At 38.4% G+C, this 14,530-nt stretch overlaps 1 protein-coding gene across 6 annotated transcripts in view; it reads left to right on the top strand.

The window, feature by feature from the left end:
* The window catches only part of ANKRD17 (ankyrin repeat domain 17), a 175,655-nt gene that overhangs the window by 158,164 nt on the left and 2,961 nt on the right, over window positions 1-14,530 (top strand). For 5 of the 6 annotated variants that reach the window (XM_032260974.1, XM_032260971.1, XM_032260973.1 and 2 more), the window contains 3 exons: window positions 496-2,129; window positions 6,750-6,947; window positions 13,771-14,019. In XM_032260974.1, the coding sequence (XP_032116865.1) occupies window positions 496-2,129; window positions 6,750-6,947; window positions 13,771-14,019 (2,081 nt within the window). The remainder of the gene's footprint in view (window positions 1-495; window positions 2,130-6,749; window positions 6,948-13,770; window positions 14,020-14,530) is intronic. The other variant, XM_032260972.1, reaches the window with a different exon arrangement.

Below are 14,530 nucleotides of genomic sequence, written 5' to 3'. Positions count from 1 at the left end.
GATACCAGGATTTAAAATAAAATACTGTTTTCTTACTCAGTTGTATTATTTTCCTTGTTTACTCATGTTATTTTTAGTGTTGATTCAGTTTCAGTATTTTTAGTATTAATCAAATGTTTCAGTAACATGGTAGATTACATAGGCTTTTGTGTGCAGTGATTTTTCTAACTGTAGTGTATTTTACAATAGGAAAATGATTTCTTAGTCTAAGCAAACAATAGTGATGTATTTTTGAAAAATAAGTCATTTACTATTTCTCTGAAAAATAGTCATTCAGGACAATTTATTGCATTGTTTATAGAATATCTCAAGAATGGTAAGAAAGTTGCTGCTCAGCTTTTGTTATCTGTCCTTTGTATGTGTGTATGTATGTACACAAAATTGTGTGTGTGTGTGTGGGTGTGTGTGCGCGCACACATACATACATATTAAAAAAGGCTTTGCATACTTAAAAGTAGGGAAAATTCTACCTAACTTTTTTTTCTCAACTTATAGGGGTGGCACTGAATCAACAAGACAAGCAACTCAGTTGATTAATGCTTTGATCAAGGATCCAGACAAAGAAATTGATGAACTTATTCCAAAGAATCGTTTGAAAAGCTCCTCAGCAAATTCCAAAATAGGGTCATCAGCACCTACTACCACCGCTGCTAACAGTTCCTTAATGGGAATTAAAATGACAACTGTAGCTCTGTCATCAACATCTCAAACTGCCACAGCACTCACTGTGCCTGCAATTTCTTCTGCATCCACTCACAAAACCATTAAGAACCCAGTGAATAATGTGAGGCCTGGTTTTCCAGTTTCTCTTCCATTAGCATATCCTCCTCCACAGTTTGCACATGCTTTGCTTGCTGCTCAGACTTTCCAGCAGATCCGTCCACCAAGGTTGCCCATGACCCACTTTGGAGGTACTTTTCCACCAGCTCAATCCACTTGGGGTCCTTTTCCTGTCAGGCCTTTGAGCCCTGCCAGAGCTACTAACTCGCCTAAGCCTCACATGGTGCCTCGCCATAGCAATCAGAACAGCAGTGGTTCTCAGGTGAATTCAGCAGGTTCTTTAACTTCAAGCCCAACAACTACAACCAGTTCATCAGCTTCAACGGTGCCTGGTACATCTACAAATGGCAGTCCAAGTTCACCTTCTGTCCGAAGGCAGCTTTTTGTCACAGTTGTGAAGACATCCAATGCTACCACAACAACAGTCACAACCACGGCAAGCAACAACAGTACTGCACCCACAAATGCCACATATCCTATGCCTACTGCCAAAGAACACTATCCAGTATCATCCCCATCTTCCCCATCACCACCAGCCCAGCCAGGAGGGGTTTCTAGAAACAGCCCTTTGGATTGTGGATCAGCATCTCCAAATAAAGTGGCATCTTCCTCTGAACAGGAAGCAGGTAGTCCACCAGTAGTAGAAACAACAAACACTAGACCTCCAAACAGCAGCAGTTCTTCTGGGAGTTCATCAGCTCATTCTAATCAGCAACAACCTCCGGGATCTGTTTCTCAGGAACCAAGACCACCTCTTCAGCAGTCTCAGGTTCCTCCCCCAGAAGTTAGAATGACTGTTCCTCCTTTAGCAACAAGTTCTGCTCCAGTGGCGGTGCCTTCTACTGCCCCAGTGACTTACCCTATGCCTCAGACACAAATGGGATGCCCCCAGCCTGCTCCTAAAATGGAAACCCCTGCTATTAGACCACCCCCTCATGGCACAACTGCCCCTCACAAGAATTCAGCTTCAGTGCAAAATTCATCTGTTGCAGTCCTCAGTGTCAATCACATTAAAAGACCTCACAGTGTTCCCTCTTCTGTCCAGCTACCTTCGACCTTAAGTACACAAAGTGCTTGTCAGAATTCAGTACATCCTGCAAATAAGCCTATTGCTCCCAATTTCAGTGCCCCCTTACCATTTGGGCCCTTTAGCACATTGTTTGAAAACAGCCCTACTTCTGCTCATGCCTTCTGGGGAGGATCTGTTGTTTCATCTCAGTCAACACCAGAGTCTATGCTATCAGGAAAATCCTCATATTTGCCAAATTCAGATCATTTACATCAGTCTGATACTTCCAAAGCTCCAGGTTTTAGACCACCATTACAGAGACCTGCTCCAAGTCCCTCAGGTGAGTTTATATTTTCAGACATTCTGTAGCTGCTCATTTGCACAAGTGATATGACAATTCTTGGTCATTTTCTAATGTTTTTACTCTCTTACTGGGCAATATAGACAAAGATTGTTGGATTCAGGTAACTCAGATGCTGTTGTATTATTTGTGTTTAGTATGGTGGGTTTTTAAAAAATCTTTTAAAAAGCTACAGTAGATTTTTATTTAATTTTCCACACATAAGTCTTCTGGTCAGGCCTTTTTTTTTCTTTTTGTTTTTTTGAGACAGAGGCTCTGTCACCCAGCCTAGACCTCCACCTCCCAGGTTCAAGTGATTCTCCCACCTTAGTTTCTCTATGAGCTGGGATTACAGACATGTACCACCACTCCCAGCTAATTTTTGAGTTTTAAGTAGAGACGGGGTTTCACCGTGTTGGCCAAGCTGGTCTTGAACTCCCAACCTCTGGTGATCTGCCTGCCTTGGCCTCCCAAAGTGCTGGTATTACAGGCATGAGGCACCACACCTGGCCTGGGCATATTTTTCTCTTTCAGAAGTCTCTTATATTTTCCTTTAATAAGATAATGTCACCAAAAGTTTACATTTATTTTAAATACTAAATAACAGAGATTTTAAAAATTGAGTTTTATTTCTGATTATCTTTTTTATATCTAAAATTATTTAAAAAATAGAGCTACACAGTCTGATATGGTAGCCAGTAATCATGTGTGCATTTTAAATTTAAATTAATGAAAATTTTAAAAATAAACAGTTGAGCTTCTTAGGCTATCCATATTTCAAGTGCTTAAAAAACACTTGAGACTGGTAGCTACCATATTGGACGGCAAAGATCTGAACATTTCCATTATTATCGAAAGTTCTATTGGGACAACACTGATATATCTAGAAGATATAAAGATCTCCTGATTGTAAGCTATTGCTTTTTTTAAAAAAAACTTTTTACTCTGAAATATTTTTAGACTTATAGAAGAGTTCTATAATTCCTCGGCTTCCCTTCATGTGACCATCTTATATAACCACGATACATTTCAAAACTAAAAAGATTAACATTAGTATAATACTACTAACTAGACTTCAGATTTTAGGCGGATTTCACACGTTTTTCCAGTAATATCTTTTTTCTGTTGTAGGATCTAATCCAGGATGCCAGTTTGCATTTAAAGCTATTGGGTTTTTAATGTAAGCATTTCAAGTAATTAAAGAGTCTGTGTAAGAGATGACCACACAATGGTCTATAGGCCAAATTTGGCCTGCTGCCTGTTTTTACATTTTTAGAATGTTTTTTAAAAAAGTTTCTTTTAAGAATAGGCTTGGCACGGTGGCTTATGCCTGTAATCCCAGCACTTTGGGAAGTGAAGGTGAGTCGATTGCTTAAGCCCTGGAGTTCCAGACCAGCCTAGGCAACATGCGGAGACCCTGTCTCTACAAAAATACAAATTAGCTGGGCATGGTGGTGCACCCCTGTAGTCCCAGCTACTTGGGGGGCTGAGGTAGAAGGATGACTTAAGCCCTAGAGGCAGAGGTTACAGTGAGCCGAGATCACACCTCTGCACTCCAGTCTGCACAAAACCAGACACTGTCTCAAAAAAAAAAAAAAAAAAAAAAAGAATAAACTTGCAACACAAAATATGAAATTTAAATTTCAATGTTCATAGAGAAAGCTTTGAAAATGCTTTTAAGTTTGATTTTTATAGTGGTTGCAATTTAATACTTTACCTTTCCAAAAATGTGATAATCTAGGTGTGGTGTTCAGAAAGGCTAAAATTAAGATTAGAGAACAAAAAAGTACATTCCTATATTTTGAAAAGGTATAGAAGAAAGTCCCGTTCTGTAAGGAAGGTGAGGTTTTTTGGGAGTGTATAGTTGATTAAAGCCAAAATTAGCATTGAAGTTTAACTACAAGTCAATTACCTAATTCAGGTCATTTTGAGTTAAAGGTACTCATCCTTTTATTACATATGAAGATTTTCTCCTAAACTTCTTTCTGATACGAATTTTCACTTCTCTCTACTTCCTAATTCATTTTGTGTTCCATACATAATTTTGTTCCTTTAACTTATGTAAATAATTTGATCATTTGTGTTTTAAACTCCGATCTGTTTTTACAGTTTGTATTTTGAAGTTTTTTTAAGTCACATAAAAATGTAAGGAACAGAATAAACAGCATAATCAATACCTTTATGTTTCCACATTTATTAACATATTCTCCGCTTGTTAACATCTTTTCAAACTCTCTCCCTCACTCCCCCTCCCCTTTTCCTTCCTCTGTCCTCTTTTTTCCTCTCTTTTGCTACATCCTTTCCTTTCTGTTCCCTCTCTTGTCTTGTCTTACCTGTCTCTCCCCTTCTTCATCCTTCTTTCCTCTTTTTCCCTCTTTCTATCCTCTCTCTGTTTTCTTTTCCTCCCCATCTTTTGTCAAATCATGAGAAGATAACTTTGAAACATGATGCTTTACCCCTAAATACTTTGATATATATCTTTAGAATGTTTGCCTTCACAGCTATGCCACTATTACTGCATCAAAGAAATGAGAATGAATTTGATAATAACACTCAACATAAAATACCATTTTCCCAAATGTATTCTTTCTGCCTGTGTGTATCTGTTTTCCCTGCCTTTTGATCCAAGACTTAGTCAATGTTCACACATTACTTTTGGCTGTTATGTGTCTTTGGTCTTCCTCCATCTAAAGCATTCTACTGCCTTCCTCTGCAATTCTTGCATTGACTCCTTTGGCAAGTTTAATTCAGCTATTTTGTTAATCCATGCCTAGATTCGGATCAAACATTTCTGAAAGGAGCATGATATAGGTGATGTTTTGAACCTCACACTGCATCTTGTCAATGACAGATTAGCTGAATGTGGTGGCTCACACTTGTAATCCCAACACTTTGGGAGGCTGAGGCAAGAGGCTCATTTGAGTCCAGAAGACTAGGCTGGGCAAAATAGTGAGACCCTGTAGCTACAAAAATAAATAAATAAAAAAGCTGGATGTGGTGGCATGTATCTGTAATCCCAGCTACTTAGGAGGCTGAGGCAGGAGGATTGCTTGATCCCAGCAGGTGGAGGCTGTGGTGAGCTATGGGCAACAGAGCAATCTCCTGTCTTCTTAAAAGAAAGAAAAAATGACAAATTGTTCCAGTATTGACTGTAGAAAGCATGGCCACGTGGTTAATATGTAATCATCAGATCTCTCCATTGTAGAATCATATCTGCAGCCCTTTTTTCCCTAGTTTTATACAACTATTTGGTCCTTACACCTATTTTAAATCCAATATTGAACATGTATTCTATGAAAGCTATTAAAAGATAAAACAAAAAATATATCTAGGTGTGTGGCACACACCTGTAGTCCCAGATACTCAGGAGGCTGAGGCAAGAGGATGGATTGCTTGAGCCCAAGAGTTTGAGGCTACCGTGAGCTATAATAATGACACCACTGCACTCTACACTGAACAACAGAGAAAGGCCTGTCTCCTAAATGAAAAAAAAAATCATTGACAGTTATTTCTTTTTTTTCTGTAGTTTTAACCCATTAGACTAAAATCAGATAGGTTATTTGTGTAAACAGCTTAGTGTGTAGACATTTGTAGTACTTTTTTTAATGAACATATTTTGAAAACAAATGTGTATATCTGTGAGAGACAAAAAGAGGAAGAAGAGTAGGTGTTTTACCTTTATCCCTAAAAATAAACATTTAAAAAAAAAATGTTTTCTAAAGATCGCTAAAGATAAACATTTACTCTTCTTCCTCTTTTTCTCTCTCACAGATACACACACATTTGTTTTTGAATTAGGAAATCCTGGAAGTTTCACTTTCTTTATGTATATGGTTTTTGGGTTTGGGTTTTTAAAATAAGTTTGCATTAATTTTATGATCAGTAAAGGCAACAAAAGTTCACTTTGACAAAAAGCCCATGTAAAGGAAAACTAATTGATCTTTTTTAACTAAAACATTAACGTCCACTAGTGCTGAAAGTGCTGCAATCAAGAATATAATTTGTTCCCCGTAAATTATAATTTGAATTTAACAGTGTAATGTGATAATTGTTCCTTTTATAATTATCTATATAGTTGTCGTTTTTTATGTGTGTGGGACAGGTTCTCACTCTGTCACTCTGGTTGGCATGCAGTGGTGCCATCACAGCTTATTATAGCCTTAACCTCCTGGGCTCAAGCAATCCTCCCACCTCAGCCTCCCAAGTAACTGGAACTACAAACATGCACCACACTTGGCTAATTTGGTGGTTTTTTGGTTTTTTTTTAAGAGACAGTCTCACTATGTTGTCCAGCCTGGTCTCAAACTCTGGGCTCAAGCAGTCCTCTCACCATGGCCTCCCAAGAGTATTGGGATTACAGGCATTTTTTGGTTTGTTTGTATTTTGCTTTTTGAGGTGGAGTCTTGATGTATTACTCAGACCAGTCTTGAACACCTGACCTTAAGCAGTCCTGCCACCTTGGCCTCCCAAAGTGATTACAGGTGTGGGGCACCATGCCCAGCCGGGATTTTTTTTTTTTAATAATATGAAATAGTTTTGAATATATTTAGGGCCAAGTAAGGTGTGTCTATTTCTTGTAGAGGTAACTATTATAAATTATCATGACCTTCTACATTATAGGTATTGTCAATATGGACTCGCCATATGGTTCTGTAACACCTTCTTCAACACATTTGGGAAATTTTGCCTCAAACCTTTCAGGAGGTCAGATGTACGGACCTGGGGCACCCCTTGGAGGAGCACCCACAGCTGCTAACTTTAACAGACAGCATTTTTCCCCGCTTAGTTTGTTGACTCCATGTTCATCAGCATCAAATGGTGAGTTTTATGCACTGTAATTCCATAAGAATTTGCATATATGTTTTCTTAAAAACAGCAGATTTTAAACCTCATCATAATTTTAATACCATAAAAATGTAACGTGTACTCTTGGCATCTGTGGAATTTCAAAAAAATTTTTTTCGTATTTAAATGATTAGAATCAACGTAGGTTATATCAAACCTAAAATATTGAAGTTTTTCTAAGAGGGATTATTATTATTTATTTTTATTAGAGACAGGGTCTCATTATGTTGTTACCCTGCCTGGTTTTGTCAAACTCCTGGACTCAAGCAATCCTCCTACCTCCCAAAGTGCTGGGATTACAAGTGTGAGCCACCACTCCTGTCCTGCGGTATCATTTTTAGAGGGAAAAAAATTAATCCTTATACCTGTTACTAATTTATGTTTACTTTTAGTTGTGAGAATACAGCTTCCAAGGAGAAAGATTTCTACCCTTAAGTATGAAAATTACATCCTTTTAGTTTGTCTTTAAATCTCATCTAGTCTGGGCACGGTGGCTTTCTGCCTGTAATCCTACAACTTTGGGAGGCGGAGGCAGATGGATCACCTGAGGTCAGGAGTTCAAGACCAGCCTGGCCAACATGGCAAAAACGCATCTTACTAAAAATACAAAAATTAGTTAGGTGTTGCGGTGTGCGCCTGTAATCCCAGCTACTTGGGGACTGAGGCAGGAGAATTGCTTGAACCTGGGAGGCAGAGGTTGTAGTGAGCCAAGATCACACCACTGTACTCCAGCCTGGGCAACAGAGCAAAAGAAAACAAAATCTCATCTGCTTAAACAACACAACTGATTTCACATTATCACATAATTACAGGCAGACTTTTGAAGCAGTGATTAGATTTTTTTTTTTTTTTTTTTTTTTGGAGATGGAATTTCGCTCCTGTTGCCTGGGCTGGAGTGCAATGGCACAACCTCAGCTCACTGCAACCTCCACCTCCCAGGTTCAAGTGATTTTCCTGCCTCAGCTTCCACAGTAGCTGGGATTACAGGTACACACCACCACGCCTAGCTAATTATTTGTATTTTTAGTAGAGTTGGGGTTTCATTATGTAGGCCAGGCTGGTCTCGAACTCCTGACCTCAGGCAATCCACCCACCTCAGCTCCCCAAAGTGCTAGGATTATAGGCGTGAGCCAAGGCGCCTTTTTTTGTATGTGAGACAGAGCTCACTCTGTCACCCAGGCTTGAATGCAATGTCATGGTCTTGGCTTACTACAACCTCCACCTACTGCGTTCAAGCAATTCTCTTGCCTCAGCCTCAGTAGCTGGGACCACAGGTGTGTGCCACCATATCCACCTAATTTTTGTATTTTTAGTAGAGACAGGGTTTCACTATGTTGCTCAGGCTGGTCTCGAACTCCTGACCTTGTGATCTGCCTACCTTAGCCTCCCAAAGTGCTGGGATCACAGGCATGAGCCATCATGCCCAGCCTAGATTTTCAAACTAATGAAGATCAGCCAGCAATAGGGAATTTAACTCAAATTAAGACAGTTCCGTAGTAAGGTTAGATATGTTTGTTTTCGAGGTAAAGATATGAAGTTGCTTATCTCTTAAGGAAATTATAATAAGACTCAGTTTAAAAAAAAAAAAACAAAACTGACAAATTGCTTCTAAGTAGCAATACTAAAATGGGTAATAGCTAACTGAATTAACTGAATAAAAGAGTAAAAGGTTTTAATTATTTTAGAGACACATATCAAAGTACATTGCCAGTTAAAGCATGAGGTAAGTTGTGGCATGCAGTAAATTTATATCTTCATAGTTTTTCTTGTATTTGTCAAATAATGGCAGTCATATAGAATATTAATTATCCTTGCACAGCTCCCCAAGTGCTGGAATTACAGGTGTGTACCACTACACCAGCCAGGTTAGGTTTTTAAGTCATGCTTTTGAATATATTGCTATATTGTAGGTACAGAATATCATTGAGGCCATTACATTTGCTTTTATTGTTGCCACATTCCAGTAACTATTTTGTTACAAAAAATTTCAGACCCAAAGAAAAGTGAAATAGTTCAAGGAATATCCATATTCCCTTCACTTAAATTTCCCAATTATTTTGTTATATTTATTTTCTCTCTCTCTACCATCTTGTTGTGAAGCATTCCTAAATAAGGTGCAGATATGACACCTTGGACCTAAAAACATGCATTACTTAAAGATTTTTTTAATGCAACCATGATACTATTATCAAGTACCTAATAGGTTAACATGAATTCAGTAAAAATTATCAGTCTAGACTGGGCGCAGTGGCTCACATCTCTAATCCCTGCTCTTTGGGAGGCCGAGGCAGGTGGATCACGAGGTCAGGAGTTCGAGACTAGCCTGGCCAATATGGTGAAACCCCGTCTCTACTAAAAATATAATTAGCCTGGCAGGGTGGCACGTGCCTGTTGTCCCAGTTACTCAGGAGGCTGAGGCAGGAGAATTGCTTGAACCCAGGAGGTGGAAGTTGCAGTGAGCCGAGTTCGTGCCACTGTACTCCAGCCTGGGTGACAGAGAGAGACTCCATCTCAAAGAGGAAAAAAAAAAAAAAAAAAAAAAAAATCAGTCTCTATATTCAGATATCTTTAATTATCCCAAAACTTTTTTTTTTTTTTCTTCCTGAAACAGAGTCTTACTCTGTCGCCCAGGCTGGAGTACGGTGGTGCGATCTCGGCTCACTGCAACTTCCACCTCCCGGGTTCAAGTGATTCTCCTGCCTCAGCCTCCCAAGTAGCTGGGATTACAGGTGCCCAATACCACACCTGGCTAATTTTTGTTTTTTTTTGTAGAGACGGGATTTTACCATGTTGGCCAGGCTGGTCTTGAACTCCTGACCTTGTGATCCACCCAGCTTGGCCTCCCAAAGTGCTGGGATTACAGGAATAAGCCACCGCACCCACCCTCAAAATAGTTGTTATAGATGTTTCTCTCTTGAACCAGGAACCACTCAAGGCTCACATATTACATTTGATTATGTCTCTCAGGTTTTGTAATTAATAATTTTAAACTTTGAAGAATACCTCAAGAATCTGTTATATATGTTCCCCAGATTCATCAATTAAATTACATTACTTCCTTCCTTCATCATATATTCCTCTGTGTGTGTGTGTGTGTAAAACTATTTTATTCTGAACTATTTTAGAGTTAGTTGTAGACATCAAGCCCTTTTGCCCCTAAATAACTTGGTTTCCTAAGAATAAGAATGTTCCCTTCCACAACTATGATGCAATGTTTAAATTTAGCAAACTTTATATTTTATAATATTATTATCTATGGTTCATATTTACTTTTCATCAGTTATCACAATAATAATTTTATTATTTTCTCTCATCCAAGATGTTAATTAGGACTGCAAGTTACATTTAATTCCCATATCTCTTTAGTCTCAAATAATCTGGAACTCTTCTCTGAGCCTTTCTTTAACTTTCAAATAAAAACTCTTTGCTAGAATGCCTTTTATTTTTATTTCCTACTGCTTGTTCCTGATTAAATTCAGGGTATGTTTAATAAACACTAAACTAAACTGTGAGGAAATTGCAGTGTAATTTTACTGTAGGAGCACTTTTTGTTCTCTTCTCTCTTGTCTCCTCTCTCTACTCTCTCATCTCTCCTTTCCTCCTCTTCTCATGAGGTCTCTCACTGTCACCCAGGCTGGAATGCAGTGGTGTATGACCATAACTCACTGCAGCCTCATTCAAATTCCTGGGCTCAAGCAGTCCCCTTGCCTCAGCCTCTCAAGTAGCTACGACTACAGGCATTTGCCATAGCACCCAGCAAATGTTTTCATTTTATTTTTATGTATTTTTTTATAAGATGAGGTCTTACTATGTTGCCCAGACTGGTCTTGAACTCCTGGTCTCAAGGGATCCTCCCACTTTGGCCTCCCAAAATGCAGAGATGCTGAGATTACAGATGTGAGCCACAACGCTTGCCCCCCCGCCCTTTTTTTTTTTTTTTTTTAAGGCAAGGTCTGTCTCTCTTGTCCAGGCTGGAATCCAGTGGTACATCTTGGCTCACTATAACCTCCACTTCTTGGGCCCAACCAGTCTTCCTGCCTCAGTTTCCCAAGTAGCTGGGACTACAGGTGTGCGCTACCACACCTGGCTAATTTTTTTATTTTTATATTTTGTAGAGATGGGGTTTTACCATGTTGCCCAGGCTGGTCTCAAATTCCTGGGCTCAAGTGATCTGCCCACCTCTGCCTCCCAAAATGTTGGATTGCAGGCGTGAGCCATCACACCTAGTTGCCCCACTTTTTGAATTTGTAAATCACATTGATCTTTCAGTTTTCATTTAGGACTCTTACATTTTCTAAACTGAGGTGAATTTACCATGATATCCATGACATTTAAAAATATTTAGGGCACCTCATTTTATGGGCCACTTCCAAGTGCCGTACATGATTTTTTATTTGTAATTTTGCATTATTCTAAAAAAGGTTCCCAAAATTGTGTACACTTAAGGCCCCACAAAAACCTAGATCTGCCCCACCCTCTGAAACCTATTGTTCGTGTAATATATAAGTGGTTTTAAATAACATGGCTCTGAATTAAATTTAGCTTTTTTTTTCTAATTAAAGAAATTATAATAATTAGAGATGTGAAAATTATTTTAGTTAGGTTATTTTTATGAAAAGGAATATAGAGACCCATCCAGGGAATCTCAAGGAAAATGATGTTTATACAAGGCTATGCAGAACCATCTTCCAAACAGTCCAGGACTTAGGGGCAGCTTTTCTCTCTCTCTCTCGGAGGATTTATGGTCTTTCACTCATGGTCCGTTTCTTGTGAGTTTCTTGAATTCTGCTCTCTTTTCACCTAGACTTTTTCATAATCTTATCTTGCATATGGACATCAGTGGTTCAACTTCATAGTTAATTAAACCAGTTAACCATTCAATTGCCCATTCTTCGATGAGGAATGTGATTGGCTCAGCTCATATGTTCAAATCAGGCTATTTCAGTCAGATTACTGACTAGCCTAAAATGGATCATTCCTGGATGGGTGCATATCCTAATCCAATAGCTGTGCAAAGAGGAAGCAGAAAACAGGATCATCTGATAAAAACTATGGCTAAAGGAGTGGCAGGGTCTGTGCAGAGAGTAATTTCTTAAATGGAGCAGGTCAGCAGGCAAGTCTAGTAATCTGTTTATTAAAATAGAATGTGTAGGAGGCTGAGATGGGAGGATGGCTTGAGGCCAGGTGTTTGAGGCTGCAGTGCACTGTGATTGTGCCTGTGAATAGCCACTGTACTCCAGTGTGGGCACCATAGTGAGCCCATTTCTTAAAAAACAAAACGATGTGGAAGGTTGTGTTATTTTGCTTTACTTTGGTTTTAGAAGGATACAGGAAAGAAAAGGGAAACCAGAGTGAACCCAGAGGTTAAAGGAGGCTCCCAGGGATGAATCTAGGAGAAAGCAGGGTTGATTTGTTCATCCTTTTTTCCTTCCTGCCTGCCTGCCCTGACTGTGTGTTGGTGTTAGTTGTTTTGGGTTGATTTTTCCTAGAGGTTTAAGTGTGGCCTTTCGATATGTAGTCCAAAAAAAAACAACAACATGCTTTTGTGTTTACATGTCTACGTATTCCTTGTAGTTTTGTCTGTTTTCCACTGCATGTATAATTGCAGAATTTGTGGAGTTTTTTAGTCTCTAGGTGAAATATTCTTTTACTTCTAATACTCTCCTGAGTTTTGTCATATTGTTTCTGTTTTACTAATTCTGAATGATGGTATTCCTTCATGTCATTTTCTTTTAGCTCATTTTTGAATTTTAGGTTATAGCTTTCTTTCCGAAGTGCTTTTATTGTCGATAGGAATGCTATAGGTCTTTCTCTTTTATATGATAGGCTAATTTGGAGTTCAACTGCAGTTCTATTGAATCTGCAGGTAACAGTTTTGATTTTCAAGTTTCAGACTCCTTTATTATTTAAACCATTTAAATTTAAATGTGCTTTAATATTTAAGCTATTCACATAAAATATAATTTTGATTGTTTTCTTCAATAATGTATTGAGCTTAAATCACTAATATTCTTAAATTAAGAACTCCTCCTTGTTTTGATAAGTAAAAAAGATTCTTATTAGTAAAAGCGTGTTCCATGAAGTACTCACAAGAAAAACAGACTTAGGCAATGACTCCCCTGGAGTCATATGGTGGCTCATACCAGTAGTCCCAGCTGTTCAGGAGGTTGGGGTGGGAGGATCACTTGAGCCCAGGAGTTTGAGGCTGCAGTGAGCTATGATTGTGCCTCTGCAGTTTAGCTTGGACAACAGAGCAAGACTCTGTCTTTAAAAAAAATAAATAAAATAAATAAATAAATAATGGAGAAATAACAAAGAAACATATTTCTTTTTCTTAAGCTAGGTTTTCCAAATTTATTAGATAGCTGAATCTCTTTGTTTTTTCATCATAACATACCAAAAAGCAAGTGTTCCCAAGAAATACAGTTTGGAGATTACCAGTACAGGCAGTGATTTTTAGCCATCTCCATTCTGTTGTTGTTCTTTTTTTAATTTAAATGTCTTATTGCTCTACATTTACTTAATGTCAAGGGTTAATTCATTTGAATATTATTTAGTTTAATAGTTTATTACCTGTATAGTTGAACACTTTGCAGCAATGACATCATATTCTACCTTGAAGTCATGGAACTTTAGCCAAATTTTAATATGTATAATTTTTATTTAAGTATTATTTTTACATTTTGTTTTTCTGATAATATATATTTTAAATGTTTCCTGAATTTAAGATTTGGTTTTATAAAATTACATGTTCTATAGATGACCTGTATTTTATTTCAAAATATCTCTTCTCTAGATTCTTCTGCACAGTCAGTATCCTCTGGAGTTCGTGCACCATCTCCTGCCCCATCATCAGTACCGTTAGGGTCAGAAAAGCCCAGCAATGTGTCTCAGGACAGGAAAGTTCCAGTTCCTATTGGGACTGAACGTTCTGCACGTATCAGGCAAACTGGAACATCAGCTCCATCTGTTATTGGGAGCAATTTGTCTACATCAGTAGGGCATAGTGGCATCTGGTCCTTTGAAGGGATTGGTGGCAATCAAGGTAGGATATTCTATCCTCATATCTAGAAATTAAGTTTATGCGTTTAACTATAATGTAAACAGTATTTAACTTTCATAGTCTTTTTTTTTTTTTTTTTTTGAGATGGAGTTTCACTCTTCTTGCTCAGGCTGGAGTACAGTGGCACAACCATGACTCACTGCAACCTCCACCTCCCAGATTCAAGCGATTCTCCTGCCTCAGCCTCCCAACTAGCTGGGGTTACAGGCATGCACCACTATGCCCAGCTAATTTTTGTATTTTTAGTAGAGGCGGTGTTTCACCCTGTTGGTGAGGTGGATATCAAACATCTGACCTCAAGTGACCCACCCGCCTCAGCCTCCCAAAGTGCTGGCATTACAGGCATGAGCCACCATGCCCAGCCTCATAGTCATTTCCAAAAGATTTGTATTATTATTTTTTTGTTGTTGTCTTGAGTATCTAATCACTTCTTTAAGAGTTCTGTCCCCATGTGACCTTTCTCATTACATTTATTTATAACTGCTTTCTGAAA

This window comes from Sapajus apella, unplaced genomic scaffold (genome assembly GCF_009761245.1).
Source record: "Sapajus apella isolate SASKATOON/1434 unplaced genomic scaffold, GSC_monkey_1.0 scaffold121, whole genome shotgun sequence".
Taxonomy (NCBI): Eukaryota; Metazoa; Chordata; class Mammalia; order Primates; family Cebidae; genus Sapajus; species Sapajus apella.
The sequence above is the reverse complement of the archived record's forward strand: the minus strand, read 5'-3'. Positions and strand labels throughout refer to the sequence as shown.